Source organism: Eurosta solidaginis, chromosome 2 (genome assembly GCF_040869045.1).
Source record: "Eurosta solidaginis isolate ZX-2024a chromosome 2, ASM4086904v1, whole genome shotgun sequence".
NCBI lineage: Eukaryota > Metazoa > Arthropoda > Insecta > Diptera > Tephritidae > Eurosta > Eurosta solidaginis.
Genome location: NC_090320.1, coordinates 288,778,641 through 288,802,510, shown reverse-complemented (window position 1 = coordinate 288,802,510; position 23,870 = coordinate 288,778,641). Strand labels below are relative to the sequence as shown.

The 23,870-nt window shown below is 38.3% G+C and overlaps 1 protein-coding gene across 4 annotated transcripts in view; it reads left to right on the top strand.

Annotated features, from left to right (window-relative positions):
- The window catches only part of LOC137241133 (protein phosphatase 1L), an 83,509-nt gene that overhangs the window by 4,590 nt on the left and 55,049 nt on the right, over positions 1–23,870 (top strand). For 3 of the 4 annotated variants that reach the window (XM_067768410.1, XM_067768409.1, XM_067768408.1), the window contains one exon: positions 19,614–19,797. In XM_067768410.1, the coding sequence (XP_067624511.1) occupies positions 19,614–19,797 (184 nt within the window). Of the gene's footprint in view, positions 1–19,240; positions 19,798–23,870 lie in introns of those variants that run through there. The other variant, XM_067768407.1, reaches the window with a different exon arrangement.

Here is a 23,870-nt window from a genome sequence, read left to right as displayed (position 1 = left end):
TTACTATCTAGAGTGTGATATTCTGTGCCGCCAATGTCGACGAAGGCACACAGGACGTATTCTAAGGCCTTTTCTATGTTTATAACGAACCTAGAAAGTGCAGTGACTATCAACTAGTGGATATGTTTAACTTTATAAAACCCTCTAATATACCATACCATAACCCCTTGAATGTCGGCCTAGTAGGAGTGTATATGAATGATCTTTTCCGTCTTTGGAGGGAACACTGCCAACCGTCCCCCAACACATAGTGTGCTACGATGCCCCAATATCGAAATACTCGGAGAAAGTAGTATGGGGAAAAGAAGAGGGTAAATAGGAAAGGGAGTAAATTTAGTGATATTTGGAGTTATGGAAGGGATATTGCATGTAGGGAGGGAGAGAGGTAGAAAAGGCAGAAGTGGTTGGCATGAAAGGAAGGATAGTGCTATAGAATTGCTATATACATACATAAGTATGTACACTAGACTGGGTCGATTTATTAATTTTCGATAGGATTTGGGCTCAGGAAAAAAGTTCCACTACGCATACCCAAAAAAATAATTTTCGAGCCTGCGTAGTTTCATTTTTTTTACCTTTAGTAGGTCCCAGGGGTTTAAACTCTCCTTTGAAATGATTCTCACCTCATACTTAAGTTGAAGATAGAAGGGTTTGAAAAACCACTTTGCCTTATATTCAAACATCTGCTTTTTATTTGCGAAACTTTAAAATAGCGTCCGATGTGTTAATTTTGATTTTCACACTTAATCATTCAACACCCCAGTCTCCCGTTTTGACATTTCCTAAAGTTGGCGGCCCTATCCCAACTAGTCTTTTGGAGTGAATCACTTTGAATATAGCCTGTCTACCAAGTTTAAATATCACCTACACGTTTCGGCTCCTGTTACATATGTGAATACGTAGGCACATATATTTACAAGATGAGGCTTTGTCCTTCGCAAAAACACTCAAAGTGGTGAAGCAAAAGTTTTCCCCATACAGTCGAACAAATGACCGGGTGTGCTACTACTCTAACATAGTGGACAGTCGAACTAGTTTGAAAACTGAAGCTACGCGGTTATTCATAATGAATTCTTGTATCAAAAGTCCGACAAACAACAGTTCGAACTGAGCATATAACCTTAACATCTTTCAACTTATAATCGGTCGACTTTCATTCTAAAATATCGTTTTGGTTTAGCGAAGACTATTGAAATCAATGTTTCGAACACAAACATCTGCAAATTTTGGTCTACATTTAAAAAAAAAAGGTATCCAGGGTCCATGTAAAATATAAATTATGTAGGATTATACTATTTTCACCCATGAGTTATGTAATAATATCCACTTGGACTGCTTATGATTTCGAGGGCGGCATCCTTGGCCGAATAGTCACTCCCCAACGTTTCAAGGTGTTTCTCTAGTAGTGCTCGGCAGTATAGCGCGACAAAAAAACATCCGTTAGAAAGTCTTCGGAGCTATACATAGAGCTTCTAGTGACGTTCACGAAGGTATGAGTTCGAAGTCACAGTTCTATAGCTTCTGTACTGGCATGTTGTATGATGGCCAAGATGTGTGGTAGCGACTGGTGGTGGACAGGATTGCTTCTGTTCGCACTTCGGGAATTATAGCTCTTAAAAGAGCCGAAAAAACTAGATGCCCCGTTGGCGCCATTAACAATAGGCCAGCGTTGGTGCTCATCGTTAAAACTATGCCATGAGTATTAAAAGACCACTAATAGCAACCGTAAGTCGACTTTGTGCGTGACCAGCAAGAAAGAAATCGTGTCGATAACGAGTATTAGAAGTTAGACCAGAACATCTCCTTCGGTGAAACTACGCTTTGTACGAGATATACAGACAAAAGTGTCACCATTTTAAGTACCTCAATTTTTTTCGGCAGACGCAGCATTACCAGTCCCTTAGACCGGAGCCTCCCTGGAGTAAGTGAATGAAGGACAGTCCCTCCGCAAGGAGCTGCTCTTGAAATTTTTTGAACGATCCGCGAGACTTTGAGGCAAACACCCCGGATCTTTCCGAAATCGCCAATACGTTGATTCCCTTAAATACATACAAACAAAACCTTTCCTAGATATTATTTTTTTAAATATAAAAAAAGCGTTTTAAAGCAAGAACACCGGCGTACACCGGCGCGCCGCCCACGCCGCCGCCGATATAGTGATCGGCGTAAACCTCTAATACATACATAGCGTAAGTGACACTAAATACCTATAAACAGAACTTTTCTACATTATGTTAATTTGTATTATCTGCATAAAGGTACTCGGCACATGTCGTCTGCGTGTCTAGAGTAAAGCAAAAAGCATTGCATAATACAAACGCACATATGTGTACATACATATACATATCGTTAGCTTAATGTGAAAATGTGCTAAGTCACCTTTTTTGAAAAATTGTATTTTAATGCAGTTTTAAAACTGAATTCAAAATACATCGATCACAAGAAAAAATATTTCAATTTTCAATTTTTACGTGCTGTTTGCAATGATGTGTAAATGTGCTTAGTCAACCAGTCTATATATATAAAAATGAATTGCTGTTCGTTAGTCTCGCTAAAACTCGAGAACGGCTGAACGGATTTATCTTATCTTGGTCTTGAATTATTCGTGGAGGTCTAGGGAAGGTTTAAAAGGTGAGAGAAATTCGAATACTTGCCGGGAAAATACTCAAAACAGCATATTTCCTCGAGATATAGGCCAAAACGTGGACCCGGGTACCCCTAGAGTGTGTTTATAGAATATGGATATCATATGAAAGCTGTTGATGAGTGCTTTAGTAGAGGGTAATTTTCATACCCCTGGGTGACTAGGGTCTCGAGATATAGGCCAAAACGTGGACCCGGGTACCCCTAGGGTGTGTTTATAGAATATGGATATCAAATAAAAGCTGTTGATGAGTGCTTTAGTAGATGGTAATTTTCATACCCCTGGGTGACTAGGGTCTCGAGATATTGGCCAAAACGTGGACCCGGGTACCAATAGGGTGTGTTTATAGAATATGGATATCAAATAAAAGCTGTTGGTGAGTGCTTTAGTAGAGGGTAATTTTCATACCCCTGGGTGACTAGGGTCCCGAGATATAGGCCAAAACGTGGACCCGGGTACCCCTAGAATATGCATATCAAATGAAAGCTCGTGATGAGTGCTTTAGTAGAGGGTAATTTTCATACCCCTGGGTGACTCGGGTCTCGAGATATAGGCCAAAACGTGGACCTGGGTACCCCTAGAATGTGTGTATAGAATATGGCTATCAGATGAAAGCTGTTGACGAGTGCTTTAGTAGGGGGTAATTTTCATACCCCTGGGTGACTAGGGTCTCGAGCTATAGGCCAAAAAGTGGACCCGGGTACCCCTAGAATCTGTTTATAGAATATTGATATTAGATTAAAGCTGTTGATGAGTGCTTTAGTAGAGGGTAATTCTCATACCCCTGGGTAACTAGGGTCTCGAGATATAGGCCAAAACGTGGACCCCGGTACCCCTAGAATGTGTTTATAGAATGTGGATATCAAATGAAAGCTGTTGATGAGTGCTTTATTAGAGGGTAATTTTCATATCCCTGGGTGACTAGGGTCTCGAGATATAGGCCAAAAAGTGAACCCGGGTACCCCTAGAATCTGCTTATAGAATATTGATATCAGATTAAAGCTGTTGATGAGTGCTTTAGTAGAGGGTAATTTTCATACCCTTGGGTGACTAGGGTCTCGAACTATATGCCAAAAAGTGGACCCGGGTACACTTAGAATATGTTTATAGAATATTGATATCGAATGAAAGCTGTTGATGAGAGCTTTAGTAGAGGGTAATTTTCATACCCCTGAGTGACTAGGGTCTCGAGATATAGGCGAAAACGAGGACCCGGGTACCCCTAAAATGTGTTTATAAAATGTGGATATCAAATGTAAGCTGTTGATGAGTGCTTTATTAGAGGGTAATTTTCATACCCCTGGGTGACTATGGTCTCGGGATATAGGCCAAAATGTGGTCAGACGGAAAAAGCTTATTAAAATGTATGCAGATTGGCCAAATTTAGGGCAGGACAACGTCTGCCGGGTCTTCTAGTCAACAATAAATCAATAATATCAATCTGAATTACTAGTCATTTCTTTGTGCGCGCATTTTATTTACTTATTTAATTCATTCAGCCTAAAAGTACATGCTTTGTTGTTGTTGTATTAACGATAAAGGCACTCCCCGGAGGCCGATTTTGACGTTCCTTTTCCGCATATAGATCCGGTACGTTCCGGTAACAAAGCACTATTAAGGTACTGGTCCGACCATCTCGGGAACGATTTATATGACCACATTAAACCTTCTAGACCATCCCGTCCTCCCCACCCCCTAGTTCCATGAGGAACTTGGGGTCGCCAGAGCCTCGGCTGTCAATGAAACAGAATTCGCCACGGGTAGGTGAGGTTGGCAATCGGGTTGGAGAAGCTATATATTGGGCTGGCAACCCCTTTGAGAGGGTTGCCTACACAACCCCTTTTAAATTGGATTCACCCAATTGAGACATACCTTTGGTGTTTGATAAATGCTTTGCGCTGACCATAATCAACATCAATTCTTACATGTCGATAACTAGATGCTTTGTTACAGACTAGTTAAAAATAGAAAAAATTCAAGCTTAAACTTATATAAGCTGTTATTAAATTAAGAACACTGCTGAATCGATTTGCTAGATGTATAGCCCTAGTTATAGGTTCATTCATAGCATAATACGTTATATTAGTTATTTAGATAAATAATCTATTATACCGAAGATCACGCACTGGAATATATGGAATAAACAAATAAGATAAATCAGAGCAATTCGTGCTAACGTTTATTTAATTATAGGCAAGCACGAGTAAGATTAAAGTTCTTCTGTCATACAAAGCCTGAAGACCAAGCAATTTACGCCTGCTGGTATATGACGGGAGGCCGTCTGGTCAGTGAAGCACGCGTAAAGCAATTTTTGTAAAAAAATTTTGAACTCTCTTTTATAGGAGTTATATTCATAGAAAGTATTCCATATTATTGAGCATATTCAAGATGACTTCTAACCACGGATATATTAAGTGCCTTCGACGTCATAGGATCCTTAAAGTCACTACTGAACCCAACCATTGCAACAAATTTTGAAACAACGAAGTCAATGTGACTAGAAAAAGAGAGTTTTGAGTCAAAAATTACACCCAAGTCTTTACTCTCTTGACAACGATTAAGAGATTTAGCATTTAGTTTGTAGATAAAGTAGTTGTTTTTATGGAAAAAGACACAATACAGCATTTGTTTGAATTTAAATATAAATTATTGTCTGCGCACCATCCGGCTAAAGAGTCCAGTTCAGAACCATTAGAAATAGTTTGGCAAATAAATAGTATTTTTTGTGAAATATATAGTTTTCGTCAGGGGCGGATCGTTACATTGTGGGGCCCTGGGCTAATGTTACTCGTACTCGTTAATGGTACTCGTGACAATAAAGAATATTAAATTACAAATCAACCTTTCTGCATTTTCGTGTAGCGAATTCCTTCATTTGCTCATCAACTGCTAAATCCTTTGTTAGATCACAATATATAGAAAGAGGAGATAAATAATTAAGTCGATCTTCGACATTGTTGCCCTATACTTATTTTCAATATATGACATCCTGGAGAAAGAGCGCTCCGCTTCGCAGCTGGTGATGCACAACGTCAAAAAATTTTTTTAAATGGTGTAACAATTAGGAAATACGCCAACAAGTTCCTTTTCATAGATAAGCTTATAAGTTTCACTGCAAGAGGTGTAACAGTCTGATTTAGATTGTGGTAAATATTATTTTAATTTAATGCATTCCAGATCCACGCTTTCCTGGTTTTTATTCTGCAAATCCATTAAAAAAATTAATTTTGTGCTGGTTGTCTCATAGACTTGACCCCTTTCATTTAAATCCATAATCAACTTATCCAATACAACGTTTAGCGTGTCTCTTTTAAATTTTCCTGCGCCGCACACTGAGACTTTAGCTGTAGACTTATCTGCAACTTTTGAAGTAATTTGTGCCTTGTAAACGTCGCTGTAATTTATTTCCACACTAGTACTTAATTTTTTAGCTTTCTCTTTGTACTCTTTTAGCTTCTGATCTGAATGCTATCTTATGTTTTACACGAACTCTTTCAAAGAAACAATTAATTTATTGCCTTCGCAAATATTTAAGCCAGGGCTCTGTATTTTTTTATTTACTACATGAAATCTCTCCAAAATTTCTTCCCAAAATGTGATCAAAATTGCAAATGATAGTTTCGCCAGTTTATTAAATAAATGTCGTGCCTCTTTTCTGAAATCAGCTTTCTAATCTTCATTTTCACTAAAAGTTTTTAAAATTGCAACTTTAACACATTCTTCACCAACTAGGTCAAGGGAATGTGCAGCACATGGTACATAATCCGCACTTTTATTTTTTTGTTTAATTAATGCTTGGACACCTTTATACTGACCCGACATATTGGCTGCGTTGTCATAAGACTGTCCCCTACAATTATCCAGTATCAGCCCATATTTTTCTAAAAAGTCTTGTAGATTATTAAATAAGTGTAAACCAGTATGACTACTAATTTTGATGAACGAGACACATCTTTCGTACACATTTCCCTGAAAACAGTATCGTAATACAATAGCAAGTTGGTCATTGTGAGACAGATCTGGAGTTGAATCCATCACGATTGAATAATACTTTGTGTCGTCGTTATTTATTTGATTTATAATTTGTTTCACTATCTCTTTGCCCATACTATCACCAACTTCCTCATATCCTGTTTTGATAAGTACGATATTGTCGATTTCGGTCGCAGCCCTCGTTGTTCAATATGTCCCCCAATGAATGGGTCAAACTCTGCCAATAGATGCAGAGCTCCATTAAATTACGATTATGTGGTGAGCCAAATACTTCTTCGGAACCTCTAAATACTAAGCCTCTTATACTCAAAAATTTTATTACTGCAATAACCCGTTTCATGACATTATGATAGTACTCTGTTCCTTTCTTTGATTGATCCTGGAGCTGCTTATCTACAACAAACTTATTTTCTTTTCGTGTCAGCCAAGCTAACATAGAAATTTTATGTTCATTAGAATTTTCGTGATTTTCTAAAGACGTTCCTATGTGTTTCCAATCAGGAAATCCCGTTTACACGGTTCTGGCGGTCTAGTGTTTGTAGTAGTAAAATAATGTGAGTGTGGTAGTAAAATATCAGTGCGTCTTGTGTGGCATTCGTGTTTTATTTTTATTGGTGGCTGGGGGACCTTCGCATCCACGGGGCCCTGGGCTGTAGCCCAAAAAGCCATTAGGTAGATCCGCCTATGGTTTTAGTGTTATATTTCAATCATTAAAGGGGAGGAGTGATGGGAAAACATATTGAGTAAAAAGTGCTAAGTCAGGAGAAAAAATTTGTTTTGAGTGCGGAAATTGTGCTAAGTCATAAAATAGCTGCTGGGTTAGCATACATGACTTTTATTTATCTTTTTCAAAGCTTCTACACTCAAAAGTATTGCAACTAAGGTCTCCTCATCCACAGTTTTGAAAAAAAATGGTTATTTCAAAAATTATTCAGTTTTTTTCGTCTCCTGTAAAATTCGTAAAAAGTAACTTGGCACATTTTCACATTAAGCTAACGATGTGTAGTTATTTGTACCTATCGTATTCTTCACGGTCAGATACCTTGCATTTTATATACATATGTACATATTTATGTATATGACATATGTACGTATACCTATAATACAAATGCATTTAAAGAGGCCTACCAATTATAAATACTACCAATCAACATGTAGTGTTGTGCAAAATATTAGCAACTAAGGCAAGCTTAATTGAAAATTTGCTAAACGACCAGTCCATGGAAAATCGTTAATGTTCGCCGATTTTCGAATTGCTCTCATTATTGCGAATATACATATTTCACATACAAAAATTTCAAAAGCAGGTTTCTATTTGTATAAAAAATGTATAATATAATATTGATGCACTAAATAGTTTGTCTGAAAAGATTATAGTATGCCTATAGTTGAGGCCGACAACTGAAAAAATGCGTACGATTTGTTCCGTACCAACCGTGGAATGCTCCATATAAGTTTTCCCAGTAGACTAGAAAAAAAGGTCTAGGCCAATATATGAATGAACTTTTGAGAAAAGATTTTTAAGGGATTATTGAACTCTACTAGACCTCTAACTTGTTGCATGTCCCGCAAAACAAAAAATACAAGGCGCGATAACCTCCGAAGAGATTTTAGACCGAGCTTCTCTTCCAATTTGCGCCGTGTTCCTTTTAATTTTTTCTACAAGTTTGCGGGACGTTACATATGTACATGTTTTACGTCGACTCTAAACGGCATCTACAAGCCAGATGAATTTTCAGTGAGAAGATGTTCATCGCAGAAATAAACTCGAAGTGTTTGCCAAATCACTCCGCTTAGAAAACATTGTTTTCTAATTGAAAAAGCTAGAGTCTAAGGTTTTAATGTCGCTTTGCCCGGAACTCGAACCCAGAATCTTCGGTGTGGTAGGCGGAGCACGCTGCCACCACACCACGGCGGCCACCGCAACAAGTATATACAATTTCATTTTTTGTCACACAGTATTATTCAAACAAAAAATTGGAATAATTAACAAAATTTTAAAATAGGCGCACCACCGCATTTTTTTAGACCAAAAACTTCTCTATCGTTTCGGTAGTTATAGACTGGTCAGTTCAAATGCCCGTTTATTTATCATTGTAAAAAATGCTGTCCAAACTTCGATAGCTTTTCCTGTTCCGAAAGTTTAGAAAAGTTTCTTCAATATGATTTTAGTATGTATGTTTGTTCTTTTCGTACCTAGTCCTGATGATGACTTCAGACTGATACAAATATTTGGCCTAGAGCTCGTTTATATTTAAAAAGTAATAAAAAAAATTTTTTCTAGCATGGTCGCCCTTCGGCAATGATTTGGCAAAAACTCCAAGTGTATTTCTGCGGTAAAAAGCTTCCTAGTGAAAATTCATTTGCCTTACGGATTACTAAGGCAACAAAAATATTAAATGGCCCACCAGTTTTTAAACGGTTTTATTTAGTTACTCTGTGTAGCGAACAGAATTCTGTAATTGAAATTTAAGTAACTGCTCGATAACCTACAAGCTTGAAACTTAGAATATAGTTCAGAACCCGATGACAATGCAATAATAAGAAAAAACTCCGATAGGTGGCGCATGGGTCGAAACATTTCAAAAAATCGCATTTGTGGTCCGATTTGGCTCATATTTGGAACACATATTACATACACATATTGGCGGCCGCCGTGGTGTGATGGTAGCGTGCTCCGCCTACCACACCGAGGATCCTGGGTTCACACCCCGGGCAAAGCAACATCAAAAATTTTAAAAACATGATTTTTCAATTAGAAGAAAATGTTTCTAAGCGGGTCGCCTCTCGGCAGTGCTTGGCAAGGACTCCGAGTGTATTTCTTCCATGAAAAGCTCTCAGTGAAAACTCATCTGCCTTGCAGATGCCGTTCGGAGTCGGCATAAAACAAGTAGGTCCCGTCCCGCCAATTTCTAGGATAAATTAAAAGGAGCATGATACAAATAGGAAGAAAAGCTGGGCCTAAAATCTCTTCGGAGGTTATCGCGCCTTACATTTATTTTTTATTTTATTACATACACAAATAGAAATGGCTTTAAAAACAATCCCGCTAGGTGCGGCAAGGATCGAGATATTAAAAATACTCGTATTTGTGGTCCGATTTGGAACAGTCCGGTAGAAGTGACATCAAAATACTTTGGAGTTCGAGGATGGACAAGCATACGTGGCGCTGAGTCGAGTAAAGTTTTTAGAAGGATTATGTATTGAGGACTTAGATTATAAGAAAATTAAATAAAGACTAAAAACTTTAAAATAAAATAATTAAACAAATGTTTATATGTTAAACGGTTTTATTAAAAACAAACTGACATTAAGTAATAATAATACTAAAAGCTAAAAAATCGCTAGGTAGGTCCTAGGTTCTAGTCACCACACTCCTCATCAATCTAGGGCGTTGATCAGACAATTAAATAAAAGCGTTGGCCGCGTGAAATTTCTAAAAATGTGAGGCGTAACATAACGTGATTAAGGTTCAGTTGGTCTTACTTATGACTATCAATATTTGACGCGTCCAACGCTTTTATTTGTCTAATCAGCGCCCTAGGCTGATGAGGAGTGTGATGTCTAGTACCTAGGTCCCACCTAATTATTTTATAGCTAGCTATGAAATATAGAAATTTCTCCTTTTTATAATGATATTGGTATAAATTCGTTTATAATACCTAGTCACCATCCGTCCAGCAGTGAAGAAAACTTTCAAAAATGTGATTCAGAAGCTTTCACAGCGGTGCCGCCAATCTCAATATAAGTTTATACCAATGCTGTTCCAATATGGGAGAATTGTAAGTTGTAAAGCTTTAGATAAACCAGATTTCGCTCTAATTACTTTGTCGCTTAACGCTGAAAAAAGAATTTGCCGACAGTACTTGCAGCTAAATAGATAGGGTTTTACTAAGTACAGTCTGGTCTGCAGGTCTAACAACTAACTAAAGACTAATACAAGTTACTTTAAGCCGGAGTCATTGGTGCCGTACGTCGTATCGCTGCATCCGTATCCCTAACGTAATTAGCTGTTTATCGTTACGACGGTAAACCAAACCCCAATTGGTTGGCTACGATACGGTTACGACCTTAGCGGCACCAATAATCGATTGCATTGATTCTCATAAGGTTGGTCGAATCAGCTGTTAAAAGGTTACCGATAAAGCACCAATGTCTCCAGCTTTAATCATCAAAGAAAGAGGAATGTAGACCTGACGAGTATACAGACTGGGCACTACCTTCTAGCTTCACATGCTTTCAAATTAGGCCTATTTAGTGATAGCGGAAGAGGAACCATGTTGCAGGTTTTGTGCTCGTGTCATGCGCTCGCGAGGTCAAGACTCCAGCTAGTAGGAGTGATACAGCTATCATAAGCAGCAAGTGGCTTAGGTCCGAGAAAGCTTCTAGCATTCGCCAAGAGGACGAAGTCATTTTATAACATAGATCCCAGTTGTTTAGTTTGATCATTAGACAAAATTTTGGTAACACTATGGACTCATTCAATCAATGCGAGGTACTCACAGACCGGCCAGTTAAACCTTTGATGTTTTCCCACTACCCATTAATCCTTAAGATCAAAACCCTTACTTCTTTCAAAGGCTGTCGCTTCTTTGCTTATACTACTTTGCTTTGCGATCTTGACCTTTAAGTGGCTGTTAACGCATGGCGGTCGAATAGTTGATGACTAATCGCGAATAACGTTATAACCGACAAAATTTTAATTTATTAGGAGAACAGACAACGTTTATCCTGAAAAATATCCAGTTTTTATTTTATATTTTTTTTGCCTTATAACGCGGTGTCCAGATCGCAAGGAAATGCTTTCACCTCCCGAGGTTTGGCAGTGTCAATAACCAAATCGTCGGCAAATGTCGTATATGGTACATTGGACATCCACGGATCCATGAACCATGGTCCCTTATATTTACTTATACTATCACTCTCTATCTTCCTCAACAGGGCAATACTTTTCCGACTTCCCTCCAACTTCCTCTTCTTTTTCTTCTCATTTCCTCTATTTTTTCATCTATTTTCTTTCATTTCCCCGTTTCCACTGTGGAGATATATCGAGTTTGGCTCTTTTCCGCACATTAATGTTCCCTTCCTACTACTTTAAAATTCATGACTGGATTATGAGGGCCGTCAAACTCTTACTGTTTTACTTCCCATGTCTGATTTTTTGCGTAATGGCGCATCACTAAGTAAAAACATTTTCACCACATCCAGCTCTTCATTCACCACACCCTAACCACACTCATTTAAAAACGAGATGGCAACTTTACTCGCTGCTGTCATATTCATTTCCATTCGTTCCGTTTCTGCTCGCTTTGTTTGTTTTGTGACAATTTGCCGTTATTTGGGGCCATTGTGGGGCGAGTTGGGGCTCGTGTTTTGTCTGCTATTTTCAGTCGTCGATAAATTTTGTTAGTGTGAACAAGTGAAAATAAGTGAGGTGCAAAAAGTCAGCACCTAAGAAAATATTAAATTTTATTATTTGTGAAAAGTAAGAATGAGAATAACAAAATTGCAATACGGGCATTGAGAAAACGGTGCTGAAAATTCAAAGAAACGACCGAACATCGGCAAACCAAAATAAAACAAGAGCAATGCACTTTTTGGGGTTTGCATTTCATAACATAGCTGCGCTGTGTTTAAGAATTTTGCACTTTAACTGCGAATTCAATTAAAAAGTGATTACCATCCCCTTTACGAAGTTAATTGTCTTGATTGATCAATAACCAAAAAAAAAAAGTGGATTTGTTTAGCAGTGCGATATTTGAATAAAGAAAATTATGAAGTAACAACAAAAAGATCTGTGAAATAGTGAATATATTTTTGCTTATTTGGCACGCAACAACATTGACACCGGTGGAAGTGGAGCAATTGCGGGAAAGAACGAGTGATATATTTGTATAGTATATACTTGTATGTAAATTTGTTTCAATGCATGCCATTTCGGATACGCACTATTGGTTGAAAAACGAAGGCAATGTGTGGTAAAAGCAAACAGCAACAACAATAGAAGAAAATTGTCTTACTGGTATGAAGTGTTCCCAGTTTGGTTAGCTGCCCACATTGCGGCAATGAAGACGACTTCGCAAATTGCAAAAAACAAAAGAAACTTGTGAAAGATTTGATGAACAGTGACATACGTTACTTTACTGCTTTCGATGTGTAGGGAAACCAGCATATACGGGCTTCAAGTCTCATGACAATTTAGTGGTCAAGATTTTCGAATTAGTTTTATGTAACAAAGTAGAGAAGGGCATATCTATCTACTTTCTCCTCGGATCAATCCATAGGCCAAGTGTTCCTGCTGCCTTATAAGTAAAACCTATTGCAGTATCCAGGACAAAGTAATGCCAAAGCAACGCGCGTCTCCCACGGAAGTTTGCTTTTTTTCACCTGGCAGTTCCAGGTATTGGACTCTGAGAGCGATTTTCTATGGATATTTATCGGCATAGGACTTTGCCGACTCATCGAGGATGAGGCTGAGTGCCTGTTGTTGTTGTAGCGATAAGGTTACTCCCCGAAGGGTTTTGGGAGTGTTATCGATGTGATGGTTCTTTGCCGGATACAGGTCCGGTACGCTCCGGTAACACAGTATCATTAAGGTGCTAGCCCGACCATATCCGGAACGATTTATATTGCCAAATTCCTTCAGGCCCTGCCTCCCTCCCCCCCCCCCCCCCCCAAGTTCCATGAGGAGCTCTTGGTCGCCAGAGCCTCGTCTGTTAGTGAAACGGGATCGCCACCGATAGGTGGGGCTGACAATTGTGTTTGGAGAAGCTATAAATTGCGCTGGCAACCTGAAAGGGTTGCGTTACACAGCCCCTTGAATCTGGTATTTTAGTCGTCTCTTACGACAGGCATACCTACCGCGTGTATATTCTAACCCCCTAACCCGCTGGGGGAGGCTGAGGGCCAGATTGTGCTAGCCAGGTTAAAAGGCTAGACTGCCGGTTTTCCCGATGAAGGACTCATTTTAGTGTAGCCTCATTTGTTACAAAAAACTATTCGCTGACTTCGCACTTGCAATGAATGTTCTACATAAAGAAAGATCACAAGAAAATAGCATAATTCCAAGTAATCTCGTAGTTTCAACAGCGTTGGACTATGGCGTTTGTTCCCTCTTGCAGTTTAAAAGACGGTGCTTGGCACAGTGATAGACGAAGCCTCAAGTGGTCGGCAGGCATCGGTGCTATTTAGAAACGAAACATCAAAGCCAAGGAGAATTAAACAAGGGGTGCCACAGGGTGGTGTCCTATCCCCACTTTTGTTTAATTTCTACATATCTAAACTACCTTCACCACCGGAAGGAGTCACAATCGTTTCCTACGCCGATGACTGCACAGTAATGGCCACAGGCCCAGGCCCACAGATCGATGAGCTATGCAATAAAATAAACGGCTACCTCCCTGATCTCTCCAGTTTTTTCGCCTCGCGAAACCTGGCATTATCACCGACTAAATCTTCCGCGACCTTATTTACAACATGGACGTCCCAAATGTCGACCATTTTGAACATCCACGTCGATGGCTCTACGCTACCGACTGTCCTACACCCCAAAATCTTGGGTGTGACGTTTGATCAGGATCTACATTTTGGTGAGCACGCAGCCGCAATTGTTCCGAGAATTCAGAGCCGTAACAAAATCCTCAAATCCCTTGCTGGCAGTACCTGGGGAAAAGATAAAGAAACGCTCATGACTACATACAAAGCAATTAGCCAGCCGATTACGTGCTACGCGTCACCCATATGGTCGCCAAGCCTAAAAATTACCCACTGGAAGAAGCTACAGGCCTGCCAAAATACTGCTCTCAGAATTGCAACGGGCTGTCTTCTTATGTCCCCAGAACACCATCTACATAATGAGGCGAGAATACTCCCCATCAGGGAAAGAAACGAGATGCTGACCAAACAGTTCCTGTTGAATACCCAGAAACCTGGGCATCCCAACAGACATCTGATTGACGAGCCAGCACCGCCTAGGGGCTTAAGGAGTCATCTCCGTAAGCATTTTGAGGAAATACGGCATCTGAGAACACAGCCGTATGAAGCGAAAAAACACAAGCAGGTCCTTGGTGTACTCCACATACAGGCGTCGGACCTTTATGCCGGGAATTGCCCGGTGAACCCAGTACTCAAAGTAAAGTATCCAAAACTTGCGGAAGAGGAACGCATACTCCCCAGGGAAACGCGTGTCACTCTGGCTCAACTTCGTTCTGGATACTGTAACAGGTTAAACTCTTACATATCCAGAATCAACCCCGACATACAAAATGTATGCCCCGCTTGCAATGTGTCCCCACATGACACCAACCATCTCTTTAATTGTAATGTGGAACCAACGCCTCTAACACCCCTTTCCCTATGGTCCACCCCTGTTGAAACAGCAAGTTTCCTTGGACTCCCGTTAGAGGATATTGATGACAGTTTGTGATCGGTCGCGTCTGTTAGGTGGGGCGAAGCACTGCTACAACAACAACAACAACAAGCCTCAAGTTTAAAGCGAAACCAATTTTTAGAGCAGCCTGTGTGATATAATAAAAATACCAAAAAGTTCACCAAACGATGAACAGAGCTAAGTGCTAGCCCGGCCATCTCGGGACAGATTTAGTATGACCACATGGACCCTTCTAGGCCATACCGCGCTTCCATCCCACTACATACATACATGAGGAACTTGGGGTCGTCAGAACCTCGGCAGCTAAAGAAACAGGATTCGCCACAGGTAGGTGAGATGAAAATTGGGTTAGAAGAGAAGTTATGAATTGCGCTGGAAACCTTCTGAAATGGTTGCGTTACCAAACCCCTTAAATCAATTTGGTATTTAATACAATTTGTATTGTTTGAAGTATTGTTGGAGAATATGAATTAAAGTAGCTGGGAGTCTAATGTGTTTAGGAACGATTTTCCGTCATCCAGTGTTATTTTTGTTCTCCTTGACGTCTTCTTTTACAATAACCTACTTGGAGGAAGTATGTTGATATTGACTTACCTTTTTGCTAGGCTTTGTTCCCTTCCTCATTCATGCTAAGCAGCAGGATGGTCAGCAAGCCATCAAAAGTGATAACTGACAGCCTGCTAGATAATCGGTAATATGCGCGTGTTAAAATATTGCAAAAAAAAAAATATTTTATCGAATGAAATCACCTCTGGCATTGGAATGCGTCTTATTGCATATATGTATTTAAAAATATCAATAATTACAAAAATATCTGACGTATTTATCTTAACAATTGTATGAGCTTACAATTTCGTTTATTATTCAACTGAGTTCCTAGATTATTTGATAAGCTTAACGTTACCTTATGCAGCTTTATCGATTTTTAGGAATCGGCTTTCTTAATATCGCTTTTCAAATATCTATCAATTTCTATTAATCTATCTATCTATGATTCTATCAGCTTAGATCTTTTGGGATATCTACGGAATATGACAAGGTCTTTTGGTAATAGTCTAGAACAGGGGTCGACTGCTAATACTGCTAAAACGCGGGAGAGCTGTCCAAAGACGCGTTTTGGCGGAAAATAAAAATTTTAACTCGCTCAAAAGATGTTAACAAATAATCGGAAAAAGCGGGTCCCTCCATAACCGAGGGTGGAATTCATAGTATTTTTGTGCAGAACACTTTTCTGCCTTGACAGCTGTTGTTGTTGTTGTAGCGATAAGGTTACTCCACGAAGGCTTTGGGGAATGTTATCGATGTGATGGTCCTTTGTCGGATACAGATCCGGTACGCTCCGATAGTACACAGTCATAAAGGTGCTAGCCCGACCATCTCGGGAACGATTTATATGGCATTATTAAACCTTCAGGCCATCCCTCCCTGCCCACCCCCAAGTTCCATGAGGAGCTTGGGGTCGCCAGAGCCTCGTCTGACGCGTCCAACGCTTTTATTTAACTGCCTGATCAACGACCTAGATTGATGAGGAGTGTGTTCCAAGAATTCAGAGCCGTAATAAAATCCTCAAATCCCTTGCTGGCAGTACCTGGGGAAAAGATAAAGAAACGCTCTTGACCACATACAAAGCAATTAGCCAGCCGATTACGTGCTACGCGTCACCCATATGGTCGCCAAGCCTAAAAACCACCCACTGGAAGAAACTACAGGCCTGCCAAAATACTGCTCTCAGAATCGCCACGGGCTGTCTTCTTATGTCCCCAGAACACCATCTGCATAATGAGGCCAGAATACTCCCCATCAGGGAGAGAAATGAGATGCTGACCAAACAGTTTCTGTTGAATACCCAGAAACCTGGGCATCCCAACAGACATCTGATTGACGAACCAGCACCGCCTAGGGGCCTAAGGAGTCATCTCCGTAAGCATTTTGAGGAAATACGGCACCTGAGAACCCAGCCGTATGAAGCGAAAAAACACAAGCAGGTCCTTGGTGAACTCCATAGACAGGCGTCGGACCTTTATGTCGGGAATTGCCCGGTGAATCCAGTACTTGAAGAAAAATATCCAGAACTCGCAGAAGAGGAACGCATACTCCCCAGGGAAACGCGTGTCACTCTTGCTCAACTTCGTTCTGGATACTGTAACAGGTTAAACTCTTACCTAAATGCTGTGACGTCGGATGAATTAGAGGTACCCATAGGGTTACCTCAAGGCTCAGTATTGGCACCTATATCATTTCTTATATACATAAATGACATAGTCAATGCTATGGAAGGTTGTGAAATTAGACTTTTTGCGGATGATGCATTAATTATGATAAGTGAAAATAATATTAATACTGCACTCGCCAAAATGCAACATGAAATAAATAACTTGTATAAATGGTTGTGTGGTAATAGACTGAAACTAAACATAAATAAAACTAAATATATGATAATAACAAGGAGGAATATCAATGAGGAGGATATAGCCGAGCTAAAAATAAATGATTAAATCATACAAAGTGTTAACAGTATAAAATACTTAGGAATAATAATTGATAATAAACTCAAATTTGAAGATCATATAAATTATACAATTAAAAAAGTTGCTAATAAAATAGGAGTGATGCAGAGAACAACGAAATTCATTCAGAAAAAGTACAAAATAATCTTATATAAATCAGTTATAGAACCGCACTTCGTGTACTGCCCGTCCATTTTATTGATAGTATCGGATAAAGAAGTAGACAAGCTCCAAAAGCTTCAAAATAGATGCATGAGATTTATTCTTCAGAAACCTAGAGATACACGAACGGCTGACATGTTGAAGACTTTAGACTGGTTAAGTGTGAAACAAAAGATTTTTTTCCACTCCATGAAATTCATATTTAATATTAAACATGGAAATGTACCTGAGTATTTAAATAAAAATATAGCATTAGTTGAGCAAACTCGCAGCATAAATACGAGGAGCAAACATAATTTCAAATTGCCGTTTTTTAGAACTGAAATTGATCAACAGAACATTTTCTACAAGGGTCTGAAAAGTTACAATGAACTGCCTATGGATATAAAAAGTTGCAACCAAATAACAGTATTTAAAACAAAATTATATGAATATTGTAAAAACCTTAGCTATAAGATAAAAAACTGTAATATTTTCAAATTTACGAATTAGGCTTATGGCCGTAATAAATAAATAATCTAATCTAATCTAATTTAATCAACCCCGACATACAAAATGTATGCCCCGCTTGCAATGTGTCCCCACATGACACCAACCATCTCTTTAATTGTTATGTGGAACCAACGCCTCTAACACCCCTTTCCTTATGGACCACCCCTGTTGAAACGGCAAGTTTCCTTGGACTCCCGTTAGAGGATATTGATGACAATTTGTGATCGGTCGCGGCTATTAGGTGGGACGAGCATTACTACAACAACAACAACATGAGGAGTGTGTTGACTAGTACCTAGGACCTACCTAATTATTTCCTAGCTTTTAGTATTATTACTTCATGTAAGTATTATTTTCATTAAACCGGTTAACTGGAAAATTTTTGTTAATTATTTTATTTTCAAGTTTTTAGTCTTTATTTAATTGCCTATTATTTCTCGTTCTATTTAGTTCATTTAGCGAATCATTATTACAAGGACTCTTTCCTGGCAATTTGTTACAATCTAAGTCCTGAATACATAATCACTTCTACCGTATCGGATCCAAATATGAGCCAAATCGGACCACAAATACGATTTTTGGAATATCTCGATCCTTGCGCCACCTATCGGCGATTTTTTCACAAGCCGTTTTTTATTCTTTTATATATTGTGTGTTCCAAATATGAGCCAAATCGGACGACAAATACGATTTTTTTGAATATCCCAATCCTTGCGCCACCTAGCGGCTATTTTTTCATAGGTCTCTTTCTAATCTTGTACGTATTATTTTTCCCAAATATGAGCCAAATCAGACCACAAATACGATTTTTTGAATATCTCGATCCTTGCGCCACCTAGCGCCGATTTTTTTCATAGGTCGCTTTCTATTCATGTATGTATTATGTGTTCCAAATATGAAAAACATCGGACCACAAATACGATTTTTTTGAAATATTTCGATCCAAAATTCGTGCCGGCCAGCCTGTCAAGTCAAGCTAAATAAAACCGTTTAAAAAATAACCTGCCTTTCTGCAAGTGGGCCTTATAATAATAAAATATGTTTTATCCCCAGTGAAAAAAAAAAAACAAATTTTTCTATAAAACGCCAAAAATCAGCTGTTCCGAACATTTAAACAAATAAAAAAAAAGCTGCCTAATATCATAAAAGGGACAAAAAACAAAAATTGTAAAATCTAAAAATATTCGATTATTCTATCACCAATCAGCGAGAAGCCTTTTACAACACATGGATGACGAGCTGGAGGATAGAGTCTTCTATCAGGCCTACGTTTCTCACATGAAGATTCTATCAAAATTCGCTGTGGGCTTATCGTTCATTAATTCACCATTGGCGTATATATGGAAATTATGTCGCCTCTATATATTACGACCCGAAGTTTTGTTTTTCGGTGTTATTTTATTTATATTCTTAATTTATATACAAGCTGTCGATACTTGGAGTCGTGGCATATTAGGACGTATACAAACTACGCTTGGACGTCAAAGAGCGAATCGTTTGAAATTGTCAAGTGAAACAAGCGGTCATGGTGATTTTCTCTATTGGGAGGAGGTGCGTCAACAAAGTGCAGTTTATGCTTTATTAGGACGACGACCTCGCATGGAGGATAGGTGAGTTGAAATACATAATTTATTTTTTATGAACTTAGACTGGGTCGATTTATTAACCGATATCGCGCCATCGATTTTTCGATAGGATTTGGGCTCAGGGAAAAAAGTTCCACTACGCATACCCAAAAAAAATAATTTTCGAGCCAACGAAAAAAAATGGCAAAAGGGTAAATTTTTCGACCAAAGCACTCCACAAAACCCAAAAAATATATATTTTTTTTCAATAAGCTGTTATCGGCAACGTTTTTACAACAGTTTTGGTCGAAAAATTTACACTTTCACCATTTTTTTTTCGCTGGCTCAAAAATTATTTTTTTGGGTATGCGTAGTGGACATTTTTTTCCTGAGCCCAAATCCTATCGAAAAATCGATGGCGCGATATCGGTTAACTTTCGTCCATACAAATCGACCCAGATTAATGTATGTACTTGTTATTTTTTTACTTTTTAGTAAATTGATAATTTTTCTTATGTTGCATAAATTCACTTAATTTCAAGAATAGTTTTCTTGAAATTCTTTCATATATACATCTTATCGTCATAAATCATACGCTTTTGCATACATAATGGATATCGTGTGCATCCCATGCGCGTGAGATAAAACAATTTATGTACATACAGTTGCGTACACAAAAATAGCAGTGACAATTCCAAGGCGAATCCATACCAGGTGGTGGCAAAGTGAATTCAACCCATTCGCCGTGCAGAAGAATGTCAAGTCAAACGAAAATTTTCATTGATTTTGATTGACATATTGTAGTACCAGACGTTGTTTGGAAAATAATCAAGGAGAAGCAGTCAGCTGTTGGGGTAACAACACCTCGTATTGAATTCGCCTTGCAGGTGTTGTTATCTCAACAGCTGACTGCTTCTTCTTAATTATTTTCCAAACAACGCCTGGTACTACAATATGTGAGTTAATCGAAATCAATGAAAATTTTCTTTTCACTTCTTCTGCACGGCAAATTGGTTGAATTCGCTTTGCCACCACTTGGTATAGATTCGCCTTGGCCAATTCTTAGTAAATTTTTTTATTTACTTGGTTTCTTTTGTGTATTTTCGTTGATTTCTGAAGTTAAGCAGACCAATCTAAAAAATGTTTTCGAAAAAATTAGAGAAGTATTTGGATATTTTCGAATTTTTGAGTATGAAGTTTTGTAGCCCAATCAATTTTGCAGCGGAATTCAGTAAGCCGTCTCTAGTCACTATTAGAGACTATTTGGGCTGAAAATCAGTTTTGAGACAATTTCCTATTCTGTAAGCTGTCTCGCGTTTCCAGTCTTACAAAAGCGGCCACTAATTTGTGAGCTGGGTCGGGGCAGATCTTTACCATGAAAATTTCAGCAAATTATGAAAACTATTTGCCAAAAACGATTTAAAGATTCTTGTTTCATTTCTAAAATTTTAAATCAAATTTAATTAAAAACGAAAATATTTTAAAAAAGAATCGAGTTCAATATGTGTCACTGAGATTCGAACCTACGCACTTTGGAATTGTTCATACAGAAATGGTGTCGGCGCCTTATCAAGCTCAGCCACAACACCACACATTATTAAGTTGTAGTGTTATGTGATTATTCTTTGGTGAATTTTGTTGATATGGAAGACATCTGCATTTTCATTTTGCTGACGCACAGTGGTCGGTTCCATAGACCAAAAATAAAAAAAATCAAAGTGAAAACTTTACCACCAAATGTGTCGTTAGTATCTCTTATTTAGAACAGCCTTTTAAAAGGTATATTTATTTTTGTTGTATTCGAACTGTACTCTTTAAGAATAGCTTCAAAAGTGAGGTTATGGTATTAGTTGGTTTTTGCAGTGTGGGCAAGTTAAAAATAAAGTCGAAGTTTAAGCTATTTAAAAACACATAAAATATCATTGTATTGAAATAAATAAAAATTAATATTGAAGTCAAAGGTATTTACTTAATTTTGAAATAATTTTAATGGGGCGTATTCATAGTCAAACTTAGTTAAGAACTAAAAGTTAGTTACAGCTTTTTGACATAATTTTCTATTGGCTATCTGTCAAAAAAGCTTCAACTAACTTTATGTACCAACTAAATTTCGTCTATGAATACGCCCCAATGTCTTTAGATTGTTGTGTTTTTTTTTTTTTTTGTTATTTAAAATTTCACCAGTGCGATAGCCACATCTTACCAATTTTCTCCCCACATCTACTTACTTTTTGTATGCATGAGGTGAAAGTGGTTGCTTGTGGGTCGGAATGAAGGTATAACCCGCACCAATTTTATGAAAAAATAGTTCTGACATATTTGTAAAGCCGTGACCAAAGTTTCAAGTTGATATCTCTACTGGAAGTATTTTTGGCCACCAACTCCATATAAGACCGACCAGTGTGCGACGTCTGCACTAAACTTTAGTGACTAAAGTCTCAGGAATTCCTCCTTGATTATCGAAATTTTGTTTTTTCTTGCACTTCGGTACACCAAAGCTTTTTAGCATGCAAACCGAGTACTCAAAAAAATTCTGAAAATTCTAAATTAAAAAATTTAAATTTTTATGCAATTTTTATGGTCAAATAATAGATTGTAACTTATCGACAAGTTCTTTACATTCGATTAGTGACAGATTCGACTATACGAAACGTTTTTTTATACTCAGCTGAGCAGAGCTCACAGAGTATATTACCTTTTTGCTCGCATAACGGTAATCCGTAACGGCATAAACTAATCGAGATAGATATAGACTTCTATATATCAAAATGATCTGGGCGAAAAAAGAAATTCATTAAGCCATGTCCGTCCGTAAACACGATAACTTGACCAAATTTTGAGGTATCTTGATGAAATTTGGTATGTAGGTTCCTGGGCGCTCATCTCAGATCGCTATTTAAAACGAACAAAATCGGGCAACAACCACGCCCACTTTTTCGATATCGAAAATTTCGAAAAACTGAAAAAGTGCGATAATTCATTACCAAAGACGGATAAGGCGATGAAACTTGGTAAGTGCGTTGACCTTATGACGCAAAATAGAAAATTAGTAAAATTTTGGACAATGGGCGTGGCACCGCCCACTTTTAAAGGAAGGTAATTTAAAAGTTTTGCAAGCTGTAATTTGGCAGACGTTGAAGATATCATGATGAAATTTGGCAGGCACGTTACTGCTATTACTATATGTATGCTAAATAAAAATTAGCAAAACCGCTCTTTTTCATTTAATACGTCTAAAATACTTTTAATGCCATAAGTCGAACAAAAATTTACCAATCCTTGTGAAATTTGGTAAGGACATAGATTCTATGACGATTTTTTTTCTGTGAAAATGGGCGAAATCGGTTGAAGCCCATTTTTTATACACAGTCGACCTTCTGTCCTTCCGCTCGGCCGTTAACACGATAACTTGAGCAAAAATCGATATATCTTTTCTAAACTTAGTTCACGTACTTATCTGAACTCACTTTATCTTGGTATAAAAAATGGCGAAATCCGACTATGACCACACCCACTTTTACGATATCGAAAATTACGAAAAATGAAAAAAATTCCATAATTCTATACCAAATATGAAAAAAGAGATGAAACATGGTAATTAGATTCGTTTGTTGACGCAAAATATATCTTTAGAAAAACTTTGTGAAATGGTTGTGACACCTACCATATTAACTAGAAGAAAATGAAAAAGTTCTGCAGGGCGAAATCAAAATCCCTTGGAATCTTGGCCGGAATACTGTTCGTGGTATTACATATATAAATAAATTAGAGGTACCCGACAGATGATGTTCTGGGTCACCCTGGTCCACATTTTCATCGGTATCTCGAAAACACCTTCACATATACAACTAAGGGTCACTCCCTTTTTAAAACCCTCATTAATACCTTTAATTTGATACCCATATGGTACAAACGCATTCTAGTCACCCCTGGCCCGCCTTTATGGCGATATCTCGAAAAGGCGTCCACCTATAGAACTAAGGCCCACTCCCTTTTAAAATACTCATTAACACCTTCCATTTGATACCCATATCGTACAAACACATTCTAGAGTGACCTCTGGTCCACCTATATGGCGATATCCCGAAATGGCGTCCACCTATAGAACTATGGCACAC